General features: G+C 33.2%; 7 protein-coding genes across 7 annotated transcripts in view; 4 read left to right on the plus strand and 3 right to left on the minus strand.

Annotated features, from left to right (window-relative positions):
* Positions 1-2,350: 2,350 nt before the first annotated feature.
* On the minus strand, positions 2,351-3,125 carry LOC106123167 (protein lethal(2)essential for life-like). The gene has a single exon (XM_013319375.1). It carries the CDS (start codon positions 3,043-3,045, stop codon positions 2,491-2,493), a length of 555 nt encoding a protein of 184 aa, XP_013174829.1. The 5' UTR covers positions 3,046-3,125; the 3' UTR covers positions 2,351-2,490.
* Positions 3,126-6,863: 3,738 nt separating this feature from the next.
* On the plus strand, positions 6,864-7,678 carry LOC106123168 (protein lethal(2)essential for life-like). Its single transcript, XM_013319376.1, has one exon. It carries the CDS (start codon positions 6,995-6,997, stop codon positions 7,523-7,525), a length of 531 nt encoding a protein of 176 aa, XP_013174830.1. The 5' UTR covers positions 6,864-6,994; the 3' UTR covers positions 7,526-7,678.
* A 281-nt stretch (positions 7,679-7,959) lies between these two features.
* On the plus strand, positions 7,960-8,956 carry LOC106123187 (protein lethal(2)essential for life-like). The gene has a single exon (XM_013319405.1). It carries the CDS (start codon positions 8,047-8,049, stop codon positions 8,521-8,523), a length of 477 nt encoding a protein of 158 aa, XP_013174859.1. The 5' UTR covers positions 7,960-8,046; the 3' UTR covers positions 8,524-8,956.
* LOC106123186 (protein lethal(2)essential for life) lies at positions 8,685-9,576 on the plus strand. Its single transcript, XM_082930815.1, is given in 2 exon segments — positions 8,685-9,120; positions 9,123-9,576. Coding segments are annotated over 2 exon segments (507 nt in total). The 5' UTR covers positions 8,685-8,978; the 3' UTR covers positions 9,488-9,576.
* A 1,682-nt stretch (positions 9,577-11,258) lies between these two features.
* On the minus strand, positions 11,259-13,396 carry LOC106123184 (facilitated trehalose transporter Tret1-like). Its single transcript, XM_013319404.1, has 3 exons — positions 13,319-13,396; positions 12,669-12,801; positions 11,259-12,575 (listed from the first exon to the last, which is right to left on the minus strand). Exons 1-3 carry the CDS (start codon positions 13,352-13,354, stop codon positions 11,374-11,376), a joined length of 1,371 nt encoding a protein of 456 aa, XP_013174858.1. The 5' UTR covers positions 13,355-13,396; the 3' UTR covers positions 11,259-11,373.
* A 1,726-nt stretch (positions 13,397-15,122) lies between these two features.
* Positions 15,123-15,867, minus strand: LOC106123085 (protein lethal(2)essential for life-like). Its single transcript, XM_013319220.1, has one exon. It carries the CDS (start codon positions 15,767-15,769, stop codon positions 15,233-15,235), a length of 537 nt encoding a protein of 178 aa, XP_013174674.1. The 5' UTR covers positions 15,770-15,867; the 3' UTR covers positions 15,123-15,232.
* Positions 15,868-16,980: 1,113 nt separating this feature from the next.
* Fim (plastin-2 fimbrin) overlaps positions 16,981-22,600 on the plus strand; it is a 37,427-nt gene continuing 31,807 nt past the window's right edge. Inside the window, exon 1 of the mRNA XM_013319336.1 lies at positions 16,981-17,309. Coding sequence (XP_013174790.1) covers positions 17,247-17,309 — 63 coding nt within the window. The 5' untranslated portion in view covers positions 16,981-17,246. The remainder of the gene's footprint in view (positions 17,310-22,600) is intronic.

A 22,600-nucleotide genomic window follows, 5' to 3' on the forward strand; every position in this document is an offset into this window, starting at 1 on the left:
AGATTGTATGATAAAGTTGTTCGCGACGCGCCATTATAAACTTTTTACAAAAATAGCATTGTGATTTTTGTTGTTTTGTAGTGACTTTTTATATGTAGATGAGATATTTTAATTAAGTGATATTGGTGCAGAAGTTATTTGAGAAGATGAAAGGTAACTTTTTTCCTTTACTTTTTAAATATTAAATGTTTGATATGGTGTCAAATTTCTGTTTCTTTCCATTTATTTAATTTTATTTAAAACGCTAAATACCCACAAAGTTATTTTTTGTAGTTTTAGTAAAATTTCATTTAAGGAATTTCACGATTAAAGTAGTAATTGAAAATTATCTGGAAGACAATTGTTTTCTTGTCTTCTGAGTGCATAATATCCCATTGCTTTTTTATAAGGAACGACTTTTTTTGAAAAATAAAAAGAAACGACAAATTATCTATATAGGAGGTAGTGGCCATAGTTATTAATATATTAGCCATATCATTTAATATTTCGATTGAAAATGTAATTTTATGAAAATTTTGAGTTTGTAATTTTGTGAGAAAAATAATAATAATAATAATAAAGTTTTATTGTACATTCAACAAATCTGGTTCATTATAACCTTGGCTCCTTTACTAGGTCTCCCTGTATTAAAGGAGCCAATGACTTCCTATGAGTTACATTGCGTATGTACAATTTTTAAAAGTTGAGCAATAATTTAGTAATCTAAAAAGAACAAACAATAGTAACTAGAAATTATATAAAAAAAAAGCTAAATTAGTTAAAAATTAATAAATGTTTAAGTGTACCAATGTGCGTGTATGTGTTGGGTGTTTGAACGGGGTGTATGTGTGTGTGTGTGTGTATGCGTGTGTGTGTGTATGCGTGTGTGTGTGTGTATGCGTGTGTGTGTGTCTGTGCGTGTGTGTGTGTGTTCGTGTGATTACATAGAATTGTTAATTATGACATATTAATGATTCACATTCATTATAATCCATGTGTTTTAACCATTTATTAATGACTTTTCTCATGTGAAATGATTTCAAACCTCTTATATTATGCTTCTGATTAACAGTATTGTATAAATAGGGAGCCTGGAACTTAAACTGTCTTACAGCAAAGGAACTTTTAACAGCTGGGAGATGGAACTTTTTAATTCTTGTACTTTGTAGTGATAGTGAATAGTTTCGTATATTAATAATCGGTTAGGGAAAAGTTATCCATTATTGTTATGTAAATTTTGTCATATTTTGCTATAGCAAAATATAATTAAACATATAGTATAATCGGAATTTAACTTAAGCTTAAATATAAAATAATTTCCATTATCCCTGTGATTTTTCGTGATCGATATTTTGACAAAGATCTAGAAATGTGCGATTTGAATTTTCAACATCAAAAATTTGTTAACCGTATATCTATCTATCTATCTATCTACTCAGCCATGAGACGCCCACTGCTGGGCATAGGCCTCCCCCAAAGATCGCCACGATGACCGATCTTGTGATCCTGGATGCGGGTGGCACAAGAACCGTATATACGAAACCAAAATTAAATAGCAAAAAAAGTACCTCTAATTACTTGGTAACATACAAACGAATTGATAACCTTCTTTTTGAAGTCGGCTAAAAATTACCACGCAGTATCGGGACCATAAACACAATTCATAATTTCAGGCGCTCGGATTGAAATTTGCCTTTTAAAAAATAAAATAATGCCATTTTTTATTACGTTCATTTTAAAATTAAGAACAGCCAAAGATTTTTTTTAGTGTAAACTGTTTAACTTTATGAGGAGGATAAATCTACAATTATATGAGCGAAACATTACGTGATATCGATCACTAGAGCCAACTACTTAAAATAATGGATTTCTTATACCACCATATAATTAATATACCTAAGAAAACTGAATTTTACAGTAAAACCTTTATGCTTAGATGAGCCATAAAATAGGTTTATGTCAAAAGATTTTAAGACAAGTGATAAAATTATTAACTTATCATTGAATGCGTGAGACAAGCCGTGTTTTTTATTTAATTGATTTAAACGGTTTTAGAATCTTAACAAAGGATTTGAAAACAAACCAAGCGTCTGCCATTTTGCAAGGCTGTGCGCTTGCGCTACACCCACCCTCCGATCAATAAGTCCGCCAACGTAAAAAGGACAAATGAAATTTGACTAAAAATTGTTAACTTGTTAACGGTATATACGTGAGACAAGCTGTGATTTTTAATTTATTGATTAAAATGGTTTTAGAACCTCGTCGAAGGATGTAAAAAAAAAGTTTGCCATTTCGCAAGGCTGTGCGCTTGCACCACACCCAGGGTGGGTTCGATAAGTCTGGTTATAAGTAGGGTAAATAAAAGATGGTATAAGAAGCGATGAAAATTTTATTAATTTACAAAACAACAAAAACAAATACAGTCTTAAATTGCACTAATACTTTAGAAATGCGAGAGCTGGATCATACTTAAAAGCTAAGGAAGAACTTTTCTCCTTTAAAGAAGAACGTTTACTCTTCTTTCTTCTGGTCGCTGGTACCTTCATTCTGGTCCTTAATTTCCTTACGAACAGGGCCAGTTTGTACAATAGGAACTTTCCTTTCGTCCTTGATCGATTCTGGAATAGGCTTCGGAACAGTGATGATCAGGACTCCATCTGAAGACAGTTTTGACTCCACAGCTTCAGGCAGCGTCCCTTCTGGTAGTTCGTATTTTCGAACGAAACGCCGAGAGATATAGCCATGTTCATCTTTCTTCTCCTCATGATTGCCTTCTACGATGATGTAGCCACCCGCAGTCTTCACGGAGATTTCTTCTGGAGCGAAATGCTGAACATCCAAGTTGATTTGGTATTTATCAACGTCCACTTTGATGTTGGAGCCCAGGTCTTTAGTTGCTGCTGCAAGATGACGCCAGGTTCTAAAGTATTCCCTGTTCAGCAGAGGTCCATTGGATACGGTCAGAAAATCGTCGGGTGTCAATCCTAACCCGAAATGCTGGTTCATCAGGCGGCGGGGGCGCCTGAACGCCGCCAAATCATCTATCACTGATGGCATGAAAGACATTTTTCTTTATGCAAAAATTTGCGATTACACTTGAAAATGACACTAGCTCGTTATCAATCGGAATGACGTCCCGGCCCAGCGCGCCCCTCTTATATAGGGCAATGCTACATCTATATGCAATATAAAACACCAGGGGTGCTAAACTATGAAGTCGCATGATTATGAAGTTTTGTCACATTATAATTTTATATTTTCTTAATGTCCTATAAATCATTGATATATGATACACAGGTATATTTATAAAACTAGTGACATTATTAAAAAGTAACGTTGAAGATATTATCAGTTAATGATATAAATTTAATAACATATATAATGTTCATCTTAGTAGAAGTAAAGTTTAAAAAACATCGTATACAATGTGTTTTTTATCTTATTCAAGTTAATTTCTACGCAAATTATAATCTGTATTCCGCCTTTTTAATCCATATTCCATATATATTTTCGTTGGAAATATAAATTTAATAATTAAAATAAAATAAGCGACCAAAGTTGAGCTCCGCTGAACTATCGCTACAAGGTTGATGTCGCCGTACATTCGAGAAGCGTCTGGAAAGCCCTAGCGCCGCCGAGTACATTCTCGAATATTGGCGTAGGTCATGTCTGTATCGCGCATGACGCCGCCCATTATATTACGTGCAATTTTATGACTGTGTTTTCGTTGGTACTAAAATACGTCATTTGTAGTATTGCACAGTTTACTTTATACTTTTTTTTTTAATTCCGCGCGGACCAAATCGTCAACAGGAGCTTGCAAAATATAATTTTTATAAACATTGTAAATGCTATGGTATTTTTAATGCCAACAATGAAGATAATACAACTTATTTACAAACAATTTGTTGTTATTATGACTACATTCTTGAAAAAAAAACAATCAGACTACGAAGAACATTCTTCACATTGTTATCGAAAAACAAACAATTCATAACCGTGGTTTACCACTGCCATACAAAACATATTGTTTTCTCTATCTATTTCAAAGGGTATGAGAGAGAAAACTGTATTTTATGTATTTAAATGTTTAGCAGTGGAATCCAACGGTCATATTTTCAGTGGTACCAAAAGACTATCAATAAAATTAAGTGTGTCGTTTCTTAAATTTAACACTATCTTATTTGATACTAGCTGTTGCCCGTGACTTTATCCACGCGGAATTAAAAAAGTTTAATTAGCCTACGTGTTCCTCCAGGCTATCTTCTACATCTATACCATATTTCAGCGAGATCCTACAGCTGCTTTGGAGATATCTTTAAGCAATGGATAGATGTTATGCATCCATCTAAAAATTGGCATTTATAATATTAGTAAGATAATAAAACGAATTTTATTCCACGTTCAAGTTATAAGAAAATCAGTCGCCAGTCAGAAATTCTCATTATTTGACGACTCATTATTCGCAATCCCCAAGGTACGCCTACACACCTGTATTGATTCCATTACTAACAAAGAGAGTAGACATGATTAATGGCGCATGTGCGGACCACTCCCTTATCAAAAGCAATATCAATTTTCAATATTTCGTAGTCATAGTTTTAGTTTACTAAAGTTGAATTATAAAATGTTATGAATTCGTGTAAATCTGTCTTTAATTTACTTCCATCATCATTATATTAATAGTTTACCAATAGTCCAATCGGAGTCAGAGCCTACCCTAAGTCGTGACTAGGCCATAGTCAACCACGCTGACCCAATACGGGTTAGTTTGCCTTCATGCATCTTTGAATTACTTCGCAGATTATGTGCAGGTTGCATCACGATGTTTTTCTTCAACGTAAGAATGTCACATAAATATACATATGTAAATCGAAAATTGAAAAATATATTAGGTAATTGGCGGGATTCGAACCCAGGACCAGCAGATTACAAGTCAAGTACATTAAACCCTGAGCCACAGTCCTCTAATATTATAAAAGCAAAAGTTTAGATGGATGTATGGATGGATATGTCTCCAAAACGGTTTAAAGGATCTCGCTGAAATTTGGCATAGAAGTAAAACATAATGTGGAAGAACACATAGGCTAATCATTAAGTTATTTTTTAAATTCGCGCGGACGGAGTCGCGGTCGACTGTTAGTGTTTAATATTGTTTTCATTTCATTTGTTATCTGGCTGAAAACACTGTAGGTAAAGAAACGTAATAGTTGAGTCATGTGTTTACCAAACGGAGCGAGGAATATTAACTCAGTCTGGCGGAGTCTGGAATATTAATCAAAAACATTCGACGATTACATAACGTCGTACCTTTTTTTTCTGAAGTAAATTTATTCTTTGTGTGCATTGCGACATATTTCATTACATTTCAAAAAACAATTTTTATGTAGTTGTTTCGAGAATCCCCGCGAGAATAGAGAACGTAATATTAAAAATATATTTTGGTCAACATAACTCAAGATTAATTTAGCTTTCTAGCAATAACAAATAAAACACACACCCTTATCCCTAGGTAGGTAGGTTTTATAACATTTCAAGTGTATCATATATAAAATAGCTAATAGATATCATGGGTTTCTGAGACCGAAATCCCCTTATAAAACATATTGTTATCTCTGTTTTGTCAAAGAAAATGACAGGGATATAATTATATATAATTAGATATGACCGCTTAAGGTTACAGACACAAAAACATTGCATTATTGTAAACAGGTTTATTGACTTTTTAACTGCATGTTTATACAACTGCCAATAACATCGTTGCAATGATTAAAAAGTTCTCGAATGTTCGAAAATTCTAGAGACACACCGATCAATACGCGATTAGTCTGTGTCGGCTCGTACATACTCGTTACATCTGTGTAGCAACTATGCAACCATTTTGTAGGGCATTTTTTACTTCAATATGTATTAGCACGCTATATTTACTCGATAATAACTTTAAAGTCCTCGCCCATAAATAATAAAGCAATCTTTGATACTGTTATATTGTACTAGCTTTCGCCCGCGACTCCGTCCGCGCGGAATTTAAAAAAAAACCTAATTAATAGCCTAAGTGTTCTTCCAGGCTATGTTCTATATGTATACAAAATTTCATCGATATCCGTTCAGCCATTTTGGAGACACAAGAACATCCAAACATACGCATTTACAATGTTAGTAAGATTACCCCAAAAAATATAGGTAGACACTATTTAGTTAAACTTGTTTTAACCCTTTGAATGCCGGTTAAGGATATTATGGACGTCACATTGCTACTTTCGGTATAAAGATTTCATTAATTCATCAACTCAGTTCGCAAGCTCACGCATAATAATGTTTTCAATAGCCATGAATTGCTAAAAATCCTTGCCGGACGTATTTCAAATGATAGATGTATGTTTAAGCTAAAATGTATTTGAAATGATTCTATTTTTTATAGTAAGGCCCATAATGATTATTTAATTATCAATCAATATCAATCAAGTAAATCAAAAACGTTCGAACGACTTACTGTCAGTCGTTTTTGCCAAATTACGATTTTGGGATTTTTTACTTTCATTTGTTTGTGTTTTATGGTTTACTGTTATGTCACCTTATTGTCATTTTGTTAAACATTGTCTTTAATTAAATGAAGTGTTTAAAATGTTAACATGTTAACTCAAATACGTCTACATCATAAAATACCAGTCAAAACATAGTTATTGAATAATATGTTTACATTCCGAAGACGCCGGCCGGCACATTCACGAAATTTCTACACAGTTCGGTTCGGACGTTGCTAAGCAACGACTCATTTATGTTATCGATGTGTGCGTATGCCCGGTCACGTTCACCAATAACAATTCGTTTCGAGAATTTTCTACCCGCTACTAGATGGCGGCACCTAGCGGGTATATAAGCTGCCGCGGTGCGCGTACTGGCATGAATTTTAAATCAAGCAACTGAACGGTGCGAAGTGCGAAGCGCTGCTAAGAGATTTTACCAAGCGATCTTACAAGTGTTTCTTATTTGAGTGTGAAGTAATACAAGAACAATGTCTCTGCTACCATACGTATTGGGTTTCCAACGTCCAAGCCGCCTCTTGGATCAAGAATTCGGCCTAGCGTTGACTCCTGACGACCTGCTGACTGCTGCCGTCAGTCCATTACTATCCAGGGACTACTACAGACCATGGAGGCAACTAGCAGCCGCGGCTCGGGACGTCGGTTCGAGCATCAAAGCCGACAAGGATAAATTCCAGATCAATTTGGACGTGCAACATTTTTCGCCGGAGGAAATAACTGTGAAAACTGCCGATGGTTACATCGTGGTCGAAGGGAAGCATGAGGAAAAGAAAGACGAACATGGTTTCATCTCGCGTCAGTTCGTGCGCAGGTACGCTCTACCAGAGGGTTGCAAGCCCGAGACTGTCGAGTCTAGACTGTCCTCCGACGGTGTACTAACGGTCGTTGCTCCAAGACAACAAGAACCTGCTTTGAAGGATGAAAGAGCCGTGCCTATTCAACAAACTGGACCTGTTCGCAAGGAGATCAAGGATGCCAATAACGAAGAAGCCAAAAAGTAAATTCGGAATTCTATTATCTTCTCGAATAACTATTTAAGTTTAAGACTGATATTTATGTTTCCAAGTTTGTAAAAATTTGTAATCTTTTGTTTACTAATAAGTTATATAACACATTTGTAAAAGGTTTAAAATAAATTCTTTGTTTACTCAAAATATGTGTTTTTCTTTGACTCTTACATTTTTAAGTGTGGTAGGTACACACGAACGATAGAACGAATCATTCCCTGCGTCCTATTTAGTCTTACCATTGAATTGATTTCTATATATAATTGAAACCATTCTTAAATCTCTGAACATACAAAGAACTATTGGAAATAATTGAAATATTAATAACATTAGCCCCGCTAAAGATAATAGATCTCTAAGGAGATTGATGACTAAAAACCTTCACAGTAAAAAAACTTCAATTGTCTATGGTAATCAGTGTCAAGGATTCATAGTAAACTAGATTTTAAAGTCTGCAGCTAAAATAAACAAATAGAAATGATTAGTTTTCAAGCACGGTTATAAAATTGTTAATAATGTTTTTAAACAGTCTACACGGTTTGCGTCCCAAGCTATGTTCCTTTGTAAGATATACAAGAGGAATAAGACCCCAAATTAAAGTTGCGAAAGAAAAATTTCAAATAAGTCTAGACTTACATCAGTTCAAAAGGGAAGAGATTCGTGTAAAAGCCATCCCTGATTACGTAGTTATTGAAGGTAAACTAGAAAGGAAAACGAAACGAGGTGAGGTTATCAAGCAATTTGTAAGAAAATTTAGATTACCAGATGGTTGTGACCCGAAAACAATAAAGTCAGAACTTTCTTCTGACGGTATACTTACCATAACTGCACCAAGAAAAATATATGACGCCAATATACCATCTGAAACTATCGTCCCTATAACTTATTCTGGTCCCAGCAAAGACAATGAATCTATTATACCAGTCAAAGAGACCAAATGTAATTCGCCAGTAAAACAAAGACCAGTTTGTGATGATAAAACTAAGAAATAAATTAATAATAGTGTTATTTTGATTCGATTATATTTAGTGTTGGCAAAAAAAGGCTCATTCACTTAAAAGATGCATCTGAAGAATCTTAATAGGATATTTATAATAAATTAAAATAAAAATGGACATTAAATAAAAAAAATAAGTGGTATGAACATATTATTTCTTTCAGTTTATTTCTATAATCAATAAATTAAATTGAATAATATGACACATTCAGAATATACGCAGAGTAAGCGCTTTCGAGTTTATTAATAGGTATTTGCACTTTGTATCAAAATCAAAATAAACAATGACGTGTACTGTGTACTCCTGATTCTAGAATGTTCATCTCGCTTCACGTAGGATCCAAATACACCTCGGTACATTGCCAAATGATATATAAGCGCAGCTGTAGCTCGCTACTTCAGACTGAATTCAAACACAGTACAGTAAACTACAGAACTAACTAAGCAAATATGTCTATCGTACCTTATTTCATCGACTACGATTTACCAAGATGGCCGCGTCGCCTCTTCGACCAGAATTTCGGATTAACTTTAAGCCCTCAAGATCTGTTATCGGCGAAAATGAGCCCACTGCTTCCTAACTACAATATGTGGTGGCCACAGTCAAAGAATCCAGCATAAAATTCGACAAAGATAAATGGCAGATCAACGTTGACGTTCAACATTTTGCACCTGATGAAATAACAGTGAAAATTTCAAATGGATACATCGTAATTGATGGCAAACATGAAGAAAAGAAAGATGAACACGGCTTTATATCGAGACAGTTTGTGAGGCGTTTTAAATTACCAGACGATATAAATCCAGAAGCTATTGAATCCAGATTGTCTTCGGATGGTGTGTTAACAGTTTTAGCACCAACTAAACCCAGCTTGCTGAAAGGTGAAAGACTGGTTCCCATAGCTCAAACAGGACCCGTAAGAAAAGAAATAGAAGATAAATCTGACGAAGAAAAGTAGTTTTTTATAGTCTGTATATAGACTGACTTTCATGAGACTGTTATTATAATGTTATATTTTTAATTTTAATAAACATCTTGTTTTGTTGACATTTCTATTTTATTATAAGAGAAAAGTTATGTTTATCCGATTGCATCTCTTAGAGAAGAAGAAGAAAAAGAAGAAGAGATACCTTCTAACCTATTAAAGTTCATCCAAACGCATCGCATTTATAATATTAGTATGTAGTAAAATAATATTAAATGGAAATTACTATATGCAAAAAATCTAACTATCTAAATTGTATGTAGATTTTTATTTTGCCTTATACTTTAAAGTCGGCAATATTTCACAAGCGAGAAATTAAATAAAAAAAATGGAAGGCAAAAGAAAAAGCTTTAGTATAGTATAAAAATTAAAATAAATATTTTTTAATTTAAATGCATTGTATTTTGAGCAAAAATCATAACTTAATTTAACTTTTTGCAATACTTCTCGTATAATAGAGCAAATATTTCCTTGCGTTATCTCTAAATGTAAAAGACAAAAATGTTTTCGATCTTTTTAATGCCCTAAGACAACAATATTCGTAAAAACATTCCGGTTGTAATATAGTAGTAGAATAATTTCTATTCTACTACTATATCTTCTAGCTATAACAAACGTCCTATCAGCCTAAATAAATTCAAAAACTATTATCTATTGACAGGATGTTTTTTTACCTTTTTAAACCATTGCTAGCTATATTCTACTTATTTAATCAATAAACTATTTGTTAGAAGATATATCCTTTATATATCTCACCCTACACTCTAAATTATAGTCCGTTTAACATAACAAGTTTTAGAGATGTTGCAGTAAAATTGTGAATTTGTCAAGTCACCCAGATGCACCCAGACGTTGCACCTAGAACAAGTATCGACTAGAAGTTGTGAGAGTGCATTTAACTTAGATGTTGTAGTACAATCGTGAATTTACAATCTTACTAACCAATTGTCAAATGAATAATAACATTTGACCTCTCATCAGACAGCTTGTAATCGAAGTAACGTGTAGGTTTTGCCCTTGTGATGCTTTAGCTTATATGTCATAGAATTAGTTAAAAAATAGTTAAAACATATATTAAAATTAATTTAAAACTTGTTTACGTGTACGTATTTTAACAGGCATTTATACAATCAACTTGTCCTAAAATCCTGTTATGGAAATATTGACCTCGAGCAATTGGAATAGAAAATATTCCGGGTCGTAATTGTTTATTTCTTTATCCAATGGTCGCTTTAGAAAGATTTCCGGGAGTTATATAATTAAAAAATATTTTATAGTATAAAGTAGCAAAAAAGTAAGCTACCAAGTGAATTGGCTAAAATAGCGAAGTAGCTGCTGAAGACAGACACCGCCGATGCTTTGCTTACCTTTAATAAACAGACAAAAAATAATTTTACCGTTTATTACTTTCTAACAATATTAAGATAAGCCTTTATTCGCTGACCAGTACATCTTTTTTTTTGCATAAACTTAAACTACTTTTTTAAAGAAAAAACAAACAAAAATAAAATTTTAGCTTTGTTTTCAGCTTCTAGTTGCTTTGTCAGGATGTCCTTCGACATAGGCCTCCTATAGATTTTTCCATAGTTCCTTGTCCCGGGCTAATCTTATTCTAACAAGTTTTACAGATAAAAAAATGTAATAATAACACATAGAAGCACCGAAATGCACTGTGTTAGGGTAGTAGGTAGGTAGTAATTGTCAAACTTATTTCACTTTGGCTCTATATGTATATATCTTTGTTTTAAATAATGGAAGAACTGCAATTCAGTTTCTAAGTAAATATTATACCTATTAGTAATTTAAAGCATTATAAACATTAATTATAGAATAAACACATTTGAATCCTACAATTTTATCTATAATTTTGATACTTCTACATTACTAACAGTACTTTTCTTATAACCATCTTCAATATCTTGTAAGCTTCGTCCATGAGTCTCTGGCAGTAGAAAAATAAGTATTACGCCATTTAAAACAGTAATCGTAGCGAATATACAGAATAAAGCTAAAACACCAAGAGTCGAAGCTATACCTGGAGTTATTTTAACAGAAATGAACAATAAAAAGTATGACACGGCCGAACTAGCTCCTGACCCAACACCTCTTAATTTTGATGGATATAATTCAGCAACAAATGACCAAGATAATGTCACAATCGCACTACTAAATGTCATATAAGCTATCAACAAAACAAGAGAAACCCACCTCATATTAGGTGGATTTAAATACAAGAACAACAATAAACAATACAGTAATGTACAAGCACCAAAATTGGATACAAAGAATGCAATTTTCCTAGGAATTCGTGTTCCAAAAAAGAATATGGAACTTGCAGCTATAAATCTTATACAATCTGCAACAATCATAAGAATAAACGGGTCATAGTCATTCGGTATTATTTGACCTAAAATATCTTGTGCGTAAAACGTTATAATATTAGCACCACTGAACTGCATCGAGACAGACAGAAAGAAAGTTATCAATAACGGCTTCATAAAGTCTATTTTAAAATAATCCATCACAGTGAGTTCTACTTTCTTTTCATTTTGTTTTTCTAATATCAAATTCAATTCTTTTTCCGCTTCATCAGTATCACCTCTAAACCATTTAAAAACTTTTACTCCTTCATCTATCTTTCCTTTGGCTATTAACCATAAAGGACTTTCTTTTAAAACTAACAGCAGGACAATTGATATAATACTAGGTGCATTGCATATTAGAGCATTCGTTCTCCAGAAAACGAAACCTCCTAGTGCATGATTTATCACAACTCCCAGAGATAATGTTAACGATGGACTAAATAACATTAATCCTCTGTATTTTGGGTCGGCAATTTCTCCTAAATATACTAAAGTTATAGGTCTTATTGCTCCAGAACATAGTCCCGTCAAAAATCTTCCGAGGAGCATAACAGGGTTGTTGCTGGCGAAGGCTTGTACAGTCCAGCTGATGACGAAGAAAAATGCCAGAATTATGTGTCCCATCTTTCTTCCTATTCTATCAATTATTGATCCCGCGCACAAACAGCCGAGGACCATTGAAAGTGGAGTCATTGCCGCTGGAATAATAAAGAAAACATCTTAGTTTATATGTACGACTATCAAACATTAACGAAGGGTAAGAGGAAAAAACTTAATGAGCAGATTCTTACCAATCCAAGAGACGTAATTTTCATCGTATGGGTAATTTTCATCTGCTTTTAGTTGGGGCAAGAGAACTGCACTAAAGCCAAACGCTAGACCTCCGCATAGTGATAGGAATCCTGATACTGAAGTAGCCACTAGCTGGAATAAGAAATAAAGCAACGATTTAATTATGTTTTTGAAACACTACGCTTCCTTTATAATTTCACCCGCCACCATGATATGTGTATGGTTTTTCCTTCGATTTTATTGACATCGCCTGATTCAAATAAATTACGTTAGAGATCCCGAGACTCTCACCAGTTCCGGTTAAGGATGGCCACAGAGAGGATTCTAGTGAGTCTCATATAATTTTGCCTTTTCCCCAGAAGGAAGAGCATCTTTTGAAGATTTCTCTCCCGAAATAAAGCAAGGAGTAAATATATTACAGAAATATAATTTTAATATGATTTTATCTTAGTTCCATGCAAACATATTTCATTAAACAAAAACTAGTAATCTTAAGACTATCAATGAGCAAGTGAACAACAAATGAACATTGAGGACATTCATATTTTTCTGTAAATAAAGATACAAGAACACGTATATATCCCTTTTTATGGTTAAGGTTAATGAACTCTTTAATAACTTTTTTGATGATTAAAATAAAAGAAATTACCTGCTTGATCAAATAAACCCGCTTTATTGTCAACATTTTTTAAACCTTTTGAGATTTTATTTAACTTTTCTTACAGATTAACTTTATTATCCATAATTAATTGATTCAAAATTTACATTTTTCAATTAATCGTAAAACAATATTTACGATATTTCTTTTTGTATTATATACCACTACACTTTTTATCTATCACACAGAATTTCATCATTTAAAATTGTTTTTTGTTCTAATGTACATTAAAATTATAATCTGATGCAAAAACGTTCGCAATATGGAAACTCTTGTGAGCAACTAATACTCGACAGTCCTGTTTCTCAGATATATTATGTTGCTGTTATTTATAAATATCGGACATTATATAAAATGTCTAACAGAACGCAGGTTGTACCCGTTCGTTTTCAAGTTTTCACAGCTCTCAAAAAATAAACTTTCAATGATTAAAATATGTTTTGATTTCAGTTTATTTAAAGTAAAAGATAACTTGTTTTACTAAACTGATATATAATACATATAAACACGGCTAAACACTCACGTATATTCGTCCGGTGGCGGCACCGACTAGTTTCGAGCCCATCGGGGGCCCTTCATCAGGATGAGTGGTGCTGGTATTATTTCGCGGACGCGGCCCGTCGCTCACTCACGAAATTATACCAGTACCACTCATATTGAATAATGATATATGAATCCCATGGCTATGTTTAGTAATTATCTATCCTGTGGGTTTCAACTGACTGTATTGATATGGGTCGAAACCCACAGCCAGAAACTCGTAAGACTTTTTATTATTATATAAGAAAGTATCTACTTGCATATGCAGTGGATATACGTCATATTACAGTCTTTAGTAGGGGTTTAATGGTTATACATTCATACATGCTTGTAGAATAATTCGCATGCAAAATAGTAGATCATTGGAGACTTTCAAGTTTGTTTTAAAGATTTTCTACTCTCTGAAAATTGTTCTATGTACAGTTTCATGTGTAGTGCCAATCTAATTTCAATTGTTTGAACCGTGACATCTCAATTTTTTTTTAAAGTACACAGTGGCATTTTTATATCTAAACTACGTACGATTTAGTGTCTGATTAGTTAGAAAATTAAAAAACATTAGATTTTTTTTTAAGTTAATTCCTACTTTTTGCAAATCATTTCTAAGTTTTTTGTTAATGTTTTGAATTATATTTTACTACGTTGAGTAATGATTCTTTCTTTTGGTACCCCTGTCAAAATTGTATAATCCGAGGTTTGTGACGGCGGCCATCTTGGAATTTTCATATAATTATATACCACTAGCTGTCGCCCAAGACTACGTCCACGTAGAATGAAAAAAACTTAAACAGTTCCCAGCAATTATTCGCAATCTAAACCTTTCATAGAGCTCCACGAACATTTCAAGATCAAGTTAAATTCAGTCGTTTTAGTTTCAGCGAAACTAACGAACAGCAATTGATTTTTATACATATAAGACTTTAGTGTACCATCATCTGTTGGCCAAGCTCTTATCTTTGATGCGCATGTCGGGGATCGTGCAAAAACATGCGCCATTTGATGGCGTCGGCCATCTTGGATTTACAATGACACCGACCAATTTATTAAAGAATATTTTAGTAATACTTGTTACTAGAATATTCTAGTAATACTGATATTACTAGAACATACTTCTATAGTGTTTGGTAATATAAAAATTATCTTTAGGACTAAAAGTGTGTACCATATGAGCAAGCGATTCATATAGAAATCCTATCGCCCTATGCCTACCTGGGCATTTTGCCAATCCGAAAAGTTGTTAGAAATAAAAACAAAGTTTTAACCAAAATCAGTTTATTAGGAAATTAAAAAATAATCAGTCTTAAATAAAACAGAAGGAATGCCTTAAAATGCGGGGTATAGTCGCGTACAAATACAGAATGCAGTTTACTTCTCGGGCTGGTCTCCATTGGCCTGGTCTTTCACTTCTTTACGGACCGGTCCGGTCTGTGTGATGGGCACCTTACGCTCTCCCTGCACCGCTGGTGGCACCTTCTTGGGGGCAGTTACAGTGAGAACTCCATCAGAAGACAGCCTGGACTCAACTGCATCGGCAGTACAACCTTCGGGCAGCGCATACCGGCGTGTGAACTGTCGAGAAATATATCCATGCTGATCCTTTTTCTCCTCGTGCTTTCCTTCGACGACGATGTATCCATCGGCAGTCTTCACGGAAATCTCCTCAGGAGAGAAATGCTGGACATCCAGGTTCACTTGGAACTTGTCTTTGTCAGCCTTAATGCTGGAGCCGAGATCTCGTGTAGCCGCCGCTAGGTGCCTCCATGGACGATAGTAATGTTCCCTGTTCAACAAGGGTCCGGCGGCGACACTTAGCAAATCTTCCGGTGTAAGAACCAACCCGAAGTGCTGATCCAGCAGACGACGTGGTTGATCGATCTCCAACATAAATGGTAGCAGCGACATGTTTGCGTTGTTTTTTTAAGCACTGAAGAAATCGCAGCGATAGCTTCGCAGACAATGTTACCCTCTCGAGAGCTGAATAAAAACTGACGAGCGTCGGAGAACCCAAGCGTATTTATTCGACTCACGAATTCCCGAAGCTTGTGGAAGCTTCTAGGTCCCAGTGGTTCTTAACTGACGGCCCGCAAATAAATAGGTTGCAAGGATTATGTACTATTTAAATATTTTTTATAGTAGTTATTTAAAATCAATGGATCCAAACTTTAAAATTTAAAGTACCAACATATTAATAGGATGTAAATATGTATTCTAGCGTAATGTCGCACTACTAACTAAAATGTTTTAAGTAAATTGGCCTTAATCAACATTAAATTTAAAGCAAACTTAATTTATTTTTAATGTATTAGATTAATTGAAAGTAAGAAAAATCGTAAATAATTACTTCTGTATAAATATTATCAAAACTGCCTTTTCATTGTGTTAAAATTTAATTTTAAGTTCTATGTAGAATAAGAAGAAGTTTAAGTTCTATGTACAAAAGTATGCATTTGATAAACTCCATTTATTTTATTGGCAATTAAATAATATATAAAATTTATTACGAAGTAAGTATTCATTAATATTAAAATAAGTAATTAAATGACTAATTAATTAAACTACCAAAATAATACTATAACTAATACTATAAAATAATACTACTTCGTGCCGGTATGTTGTGTTAATTATTTTATGAACGGCATTTGATTAATTATTTCCGAAGATTATTCAACATATGAAAACCAATTTGCTATGCGATAAAACACTGCATTCACAAAGCAAAATTAAATTCCGGCCCCACTGTTTGTATACCCTGAAGTCTAGATTATTCTGGACGTTTCACGACTGGAAACCTATACAAAATTCTGGACATTTCTCGAAAATTCCTGCCATCTAGTGGTGAGTAGCATCAACACTACATGGCTTCCTAAAAATCATTTTTCCAGGTTAAGCTAGATGTCGACACATAATACTGTGGCGCCATCTATTTTTAAATTATGTCAATGTTACAATTTTCTTTATGAAATTGAGTTTGGGTTTTTATAAACATTTTTAATTTATTTTTAAAATTAAATTTAAAATTAAAACGATTAAAAAAAATTATATGGCAATTATTTTTCTACTATGGCAACATGACAAAGTTAATTTTTTTCGCAAAACTTTGGCCGGGGCTGGGCAGGACGTGGATTTCATTGGTCGCCCTTGTTAAGACTTTCGTACTGTAAAGTAAACGAGTTATCGTTAAGCACTTTGTGCCGGTATGTTGTGTTAATTCTTTTATGAACGGCATTATTACACAAAAAAGTATTTGTGCAGTGATTTATTTTATAAACACCTTGTACATACTAGTGTTTAAGTTAAATTTGAAGAAAAATTAAAAAACTTAACAAACCGACTATAGTGGAGTGTTATTAGTTTTTGTGATAAAACTTAACAAGTGACGATGGCAGACAATTCAAAATTGACTGATGAGGAGTTAGCCGAAATCCGGGAACAATTTGCTCAGGTAAGTTTTATTAATTAGTTAATATCGAATAGAAGATTGTAAAAGTACCGGCCGTGGGTGCAAATAATATATTCGTAATTTGTACACACATTTGCCATCGGATTTGCATTTCAGATTAATTTGAATTTGTTTTGTAGAAACTGCGTACAAACACCTAAGGCTGGTCTTGAGCGTGCCTGTTTATGATGTCTTACGTCGAAACCGCGTGTGGTCTTTGAAATGTCTACATTAAATATTTCTTAGATGTTGATAAAATTACGTCTATATTTTTTTAAATACAAGTACAAGTAAAGCAACTTGTTAAGAACCATTTTAAAGTTTTTATTTATAAATAACAGGAAGATATTGTTATGTTGAATGATTGTTAAGTTATATTATCACATAATTTTATGAAATTTCTTTAACAAGCTTACATTAAATTATCGGTCATTTTTTTTGTATAAATCCAGTAGGAATAAAAAAAAGTTATTAAGCAATTACATACATTTTCATATAAAAACTTTATCAATGCCCTTGATGATATGTGATAAACAAAAATGCCTTATCTCCAATGCAGGTAATTTTCTCTGTGATAAATAAAATAACATATTTCTATCATAAACATACATTTATAGACACCAATATCCACATTATGGGTCACAAAAGTTATAATTATTCATGTGCAGAGCGCCTTATTCTAGTCATTTTTGTGTACCTTAGAAAAGGTTAGTAAGGGAAAAGGATTTAACATGGTAAATAAAAAAAGGTCCTTTTCACTGTAGGTCCATATTTTTATATTCAAAATATATTTTTAAATGGTATTGTGCGAGCCGGAATAAAATGTTTTTAGTAAAGTTTAATTGATAATTAAATTATTTAACTTTACTAAAATATACAAATTATACTAAAATACTACAAATGTTGGTGTGTGTTAATTGTATTAGTCACTTTGTCTTGTTAAAAATTAGATTTAAAGGTTTAGTAGTTATGGGTTTATCAAAAATGTGACGAAATTGTCACATTTGGAAAACTAATCATTAGTAATTTTTAAAATATTTACAGATAAATAGTTTTATGAATCAACTACTCTAACTATTCATTAATCCAACAAATTCTAAATAACTAACCAACTTTACCACACAACTGTGTGAACAAACACTTAGTCATACATTTTACGGTAAAAAATATTCCTATGGTGTATCACTTAACATTTGCCAACAGGTAATATTGTTAACGCAATGTTTTAGTATTCAAAACTTGTCTTTATTTGATACCTTGACATGTATTTAAGTGTGGGTTTCACTGCTGTGAGACATAATTAAATCATATTGCAGTCTCTATTTTGTCACAAAGATGGAAAAAGAAGGCTATATACAAGTGGCACAGCAGTACAACTTTAGGGTAATAAATGTTTTTATATAAATATATATATTATATTTATTTTTCTTTTATTTGTATGTTACAAATAAACTCAAAAAGTGATAGACACAATAACAGTCTTACTTAATCCTGCATGGACTACTCGTTGGGTAGAAGCTAGTATTTTATTAAATGAAAATGAATAATATCTTAAAGATACCACTAATACAGGTCACCCGAGACTGACCTAGCTCATCCAATTGCCATAGTATCAAATGTTGGAGTGGGCAAAATTAGATTTCCTGTATCCAATTACATGACAAACTAGGTCAATATGAACAAATATTCAAATTTCCGATAAAGTTCATAATAAGCAATTTGATTAAGTAAAGAATTATCTTTACTTTTGACTAATAACTGCTTCTGGCTCTGCTTGTAGACATTGAATCTATGCAAAAAGTGCAGATAAAAATTTATATTTTAATAGTGTACTAAGAGTTTAATTCAAGAATAGCTTATGTAGTAGTTTAATAGTTCGGTACAGTAGTTTTTGATTTCAAAGAATAAGTATTTAAAGAAACTCTTAGATTTTTTAAAACGTAGGAATGAATAGCACTGTAACAACATTTTTCTTTATGATATGTATAATATACAATGCACTATCCTTTAGTCGTTTACTAACAGTAGCTTATGTACTCTGGACGTTTCTTTCAAACCACTGCTCTTTCAACAGCACAAAAGAAATCTCAAAGTCATTGTAACATGGAAATATTGTTTTCAACGAACCCCCACTACTTTGACATTCAACTTTGCGGAAAATGTCACTACTTACCTTTTAAGTGTGGACAGTTACGTTGTTTTACTTACGACATAATGTCCTATAAGGCGCGACTCTATTGACAACATTCCAATAATGTGTCAATGTACTGTTAAAGATTAATTTATATAATAATATAGAAATAAGGTCATTATGAAATTGTTTATCGATGACGTACTTAACCATTGGTAATCACACAAAGAGATTAATCTATATAGTTATATAGAATGTCTGTATGTAATATCAAATAATATTACTATAGCATAAACCTACTTCAATTTATTTTTAAATTGTTTGTGTATCAGCAAATCCGTGTTTGTTCTGGGTAGTCTTTGAAACGGCTGGACCGATTTTGACGGGACTTTTACTGGAAGGTAACTGATGTGTGTTGGAGTAACTTAACTTCAAATCTAAAATATAACAAGAAAGATTTCTATGTATGTAACGAATAAACTCAAAAACTACTAAACCTATTTAGAAAATTGTTTTACCAATCTCGCATTTCGTGTATTGTTCATACAACATCTACACTAAGGGACAATTTAAGATACTTAATATTTCTGCACGCGGCATATGCAGTATCCCTGCTCTTTTAAGATATAATTTTTCATTTTACAGAGTTATGTGATTGTAAACGCATAAAATGCATTCGAAAATGACGTACATCAAAAATATTTATGCCTTAAATGTCGAAATCTGATCTTAAGTTGCCTTTTACGTGCCCATTTAAGGCGCTGACTCATTGCGGAAGACAAAGTTGACCTTAAGGTCGATTCGAGGACAATGGTCGCTTTACGGAAAAAAGTGCTAAATTAATCAAGTAAAAATAATTAATATTTAAATAAATATCTGTTGTTTATTATTACTTTAATTTAACTGTAAAGAAGACAATAAATATTAATTAAAATAAAAAATTTCATCCTCAATTATTACGCCTAATATGGTTTCTCTTTCAAATTATTTGCATAAGAACATATTACCGTCCCTCTTTTTCTCGCCGAAAAAATAGAGATAACAATATGTTTGTACAGTTGTGATTGTGACATTCTAAAGCCTAAATGGAGCGCCGTTAATGTGAGAAATTCGATTCTTATTTCACCGAAGACTCATAGTGAAGTAATCAAAGGCACTATTGCTTTATACTTGCATAGTAGTTGCCTGCGACTACGTCTGCGCAGGATTAAAAATCTAGTAATAATATTCCTGTCACTCGGGGATAGCATAGCTTTCCAACAGTGAAAGTTTTTTTTAAAATCGGTTTAGTAGTTCCTGAGCCTATTTAATGCAAACTTAAATTTCATTAATATTATTATAGATAAATACTAGTTAAGTATATACAACTCTTTATTGTTAGTAATAGTCAATAAAACATTGATTTTTTTGCTCGTTTGTATGCAAACTTTTTCTCTTGTATGAAATGAAGACATTGCATGCACTGTGGTCAGGGTAAAGAGGTTCCCATACGTATTATGTTCGGTCACGCTCTTGATTATGAATTGCAGAAAATGTTACGACCACGGTCAATGGTGCTACCATGGATAGGGTGACCATAACTATATCATTTGATGTGGATTACAAACCCTATTTTCCTGTATGTGAGTGTTCTTTCTTTAGTGAGGAATGGACGAATGTTACCAGCGTGGAACATTTATTTCGCTTGGCACAAGGTCGGCGAAAGTTCACTGAGCTGACGGCTAACCTCCATTAAATGGAGAGGCATCTAGAGAGAGGGAGAGACTGTTCTTTAACAAAATTGTAGTCTAAAGGCGAATTGATCTTTCATAGTTTGAAAAGACTGACCATCTTTATGATTTTTTATAGTATTTTCATCATCATTAAAGCAATTTGCTGGTACTCTTCCGAACTATTGGCGTAGGTTCTTAAGCCAGTTTGTCTTCGACCTACACACCTCTTTCCTTTAATCTTTCCCTGTACGATAATCTGCAGCAGTACGTATTTTGTGTTCCGCATTATGTGGTCTAGGTATTTATATTATAAATATTTATAAAAAACTGAATAAAAAATGTTTGTCTAATCTAGGACATTTACTAGCATTGTCAACTCAATTTCGCAATATTTTTTTTCTCGATCATCCATTCATTGTAGACTAACCAGTGATTTATAACTAAACAATATTACAGGTTTTAACCGCATTTTTAAATATAAAGTATAGCAACATAAAGCTGTAATGTAAACATAATAACGTGCTCGCAGCACCAACGCGAAGTTTGTTTACTGTAGTAAGCCGCATTGCATCACGTTTTAAATATGTACACACAGATTATATTACTGTAACTTCACGATATTAACACCAGAAAACATGTTATACGTCGTGTCTCAAAATTCAACGATAAAAAGGTTGTTGAATTTTGGGACACGCTGTATATGTTTGATAATAGAAATACTTTGAAACAACTTTACTAACTTTGATTTTTGAGACCTAAATCTCTGTGTAAAATATAACGTCATCAGTGTCTATCTTTATATACAACAAAGGTAACAATGTGTTTTAAACGGGGGTTTTGGTCTTAGAAACCCACGATAAGATTCAATAGCTGATAAAGTTGTAAGTTAGGAATACTTAGGTGCGACGTATACTTTTCATTCGGATAAATTAAAAGTTTAAATAACATGTAAGAATTGTGAATACGTCATGCTTTTTATTAGAGATCACGAGGGCAGGTTCGTTCCATATTTATTTTCTAATGCTGCTCAGCCATGAGTCGCCCTCTGCTGGGCATAGGCCTCCCGCAAAGATCGCCACAATGACCGGTCATTGGAATTATTTTCTTCCCCTGAGATTCGTAGACTTCTAGAATAATTACTGCACAGTGTAATATACAAAGGATAGGTTTCAGTTCTGAATACGAATATTCGATGTTTAACACTAAGATGTTTTCAATTGCTATAATCGATTATTTTAACCTTTGTAAACGTCGCGATGCATCGACCTTGGTCCCAAGGAATGTGGTCGCGGTGCGTTCTTTGTCCAACTTTGTGACGTAACATACACCTACCAGTCATACAAAGAATTACTGACTCATGTGTAAAATTATGTATTTCTGTATGTCAACCACATAGTATTAAATCTATTATAATACTAGCTATCGCCCGCGACTCCGTCTTCGCGAAATTA

This window comes from Papilio xuthus, unplaced genomic scaffold, assembly GCF_000836235.2.
Source record: "Papilio xuthus unplaced genomic scaffold, Pxut_1.1 DF826159.1, whole genome shotgun sequence".
Taxonomy (NCBI): Eukaryota; Metazoa; Arthropoda; class Insecta; order Lepidoptera; family Papilionidae; genus Papilio; species Papilio xuthus.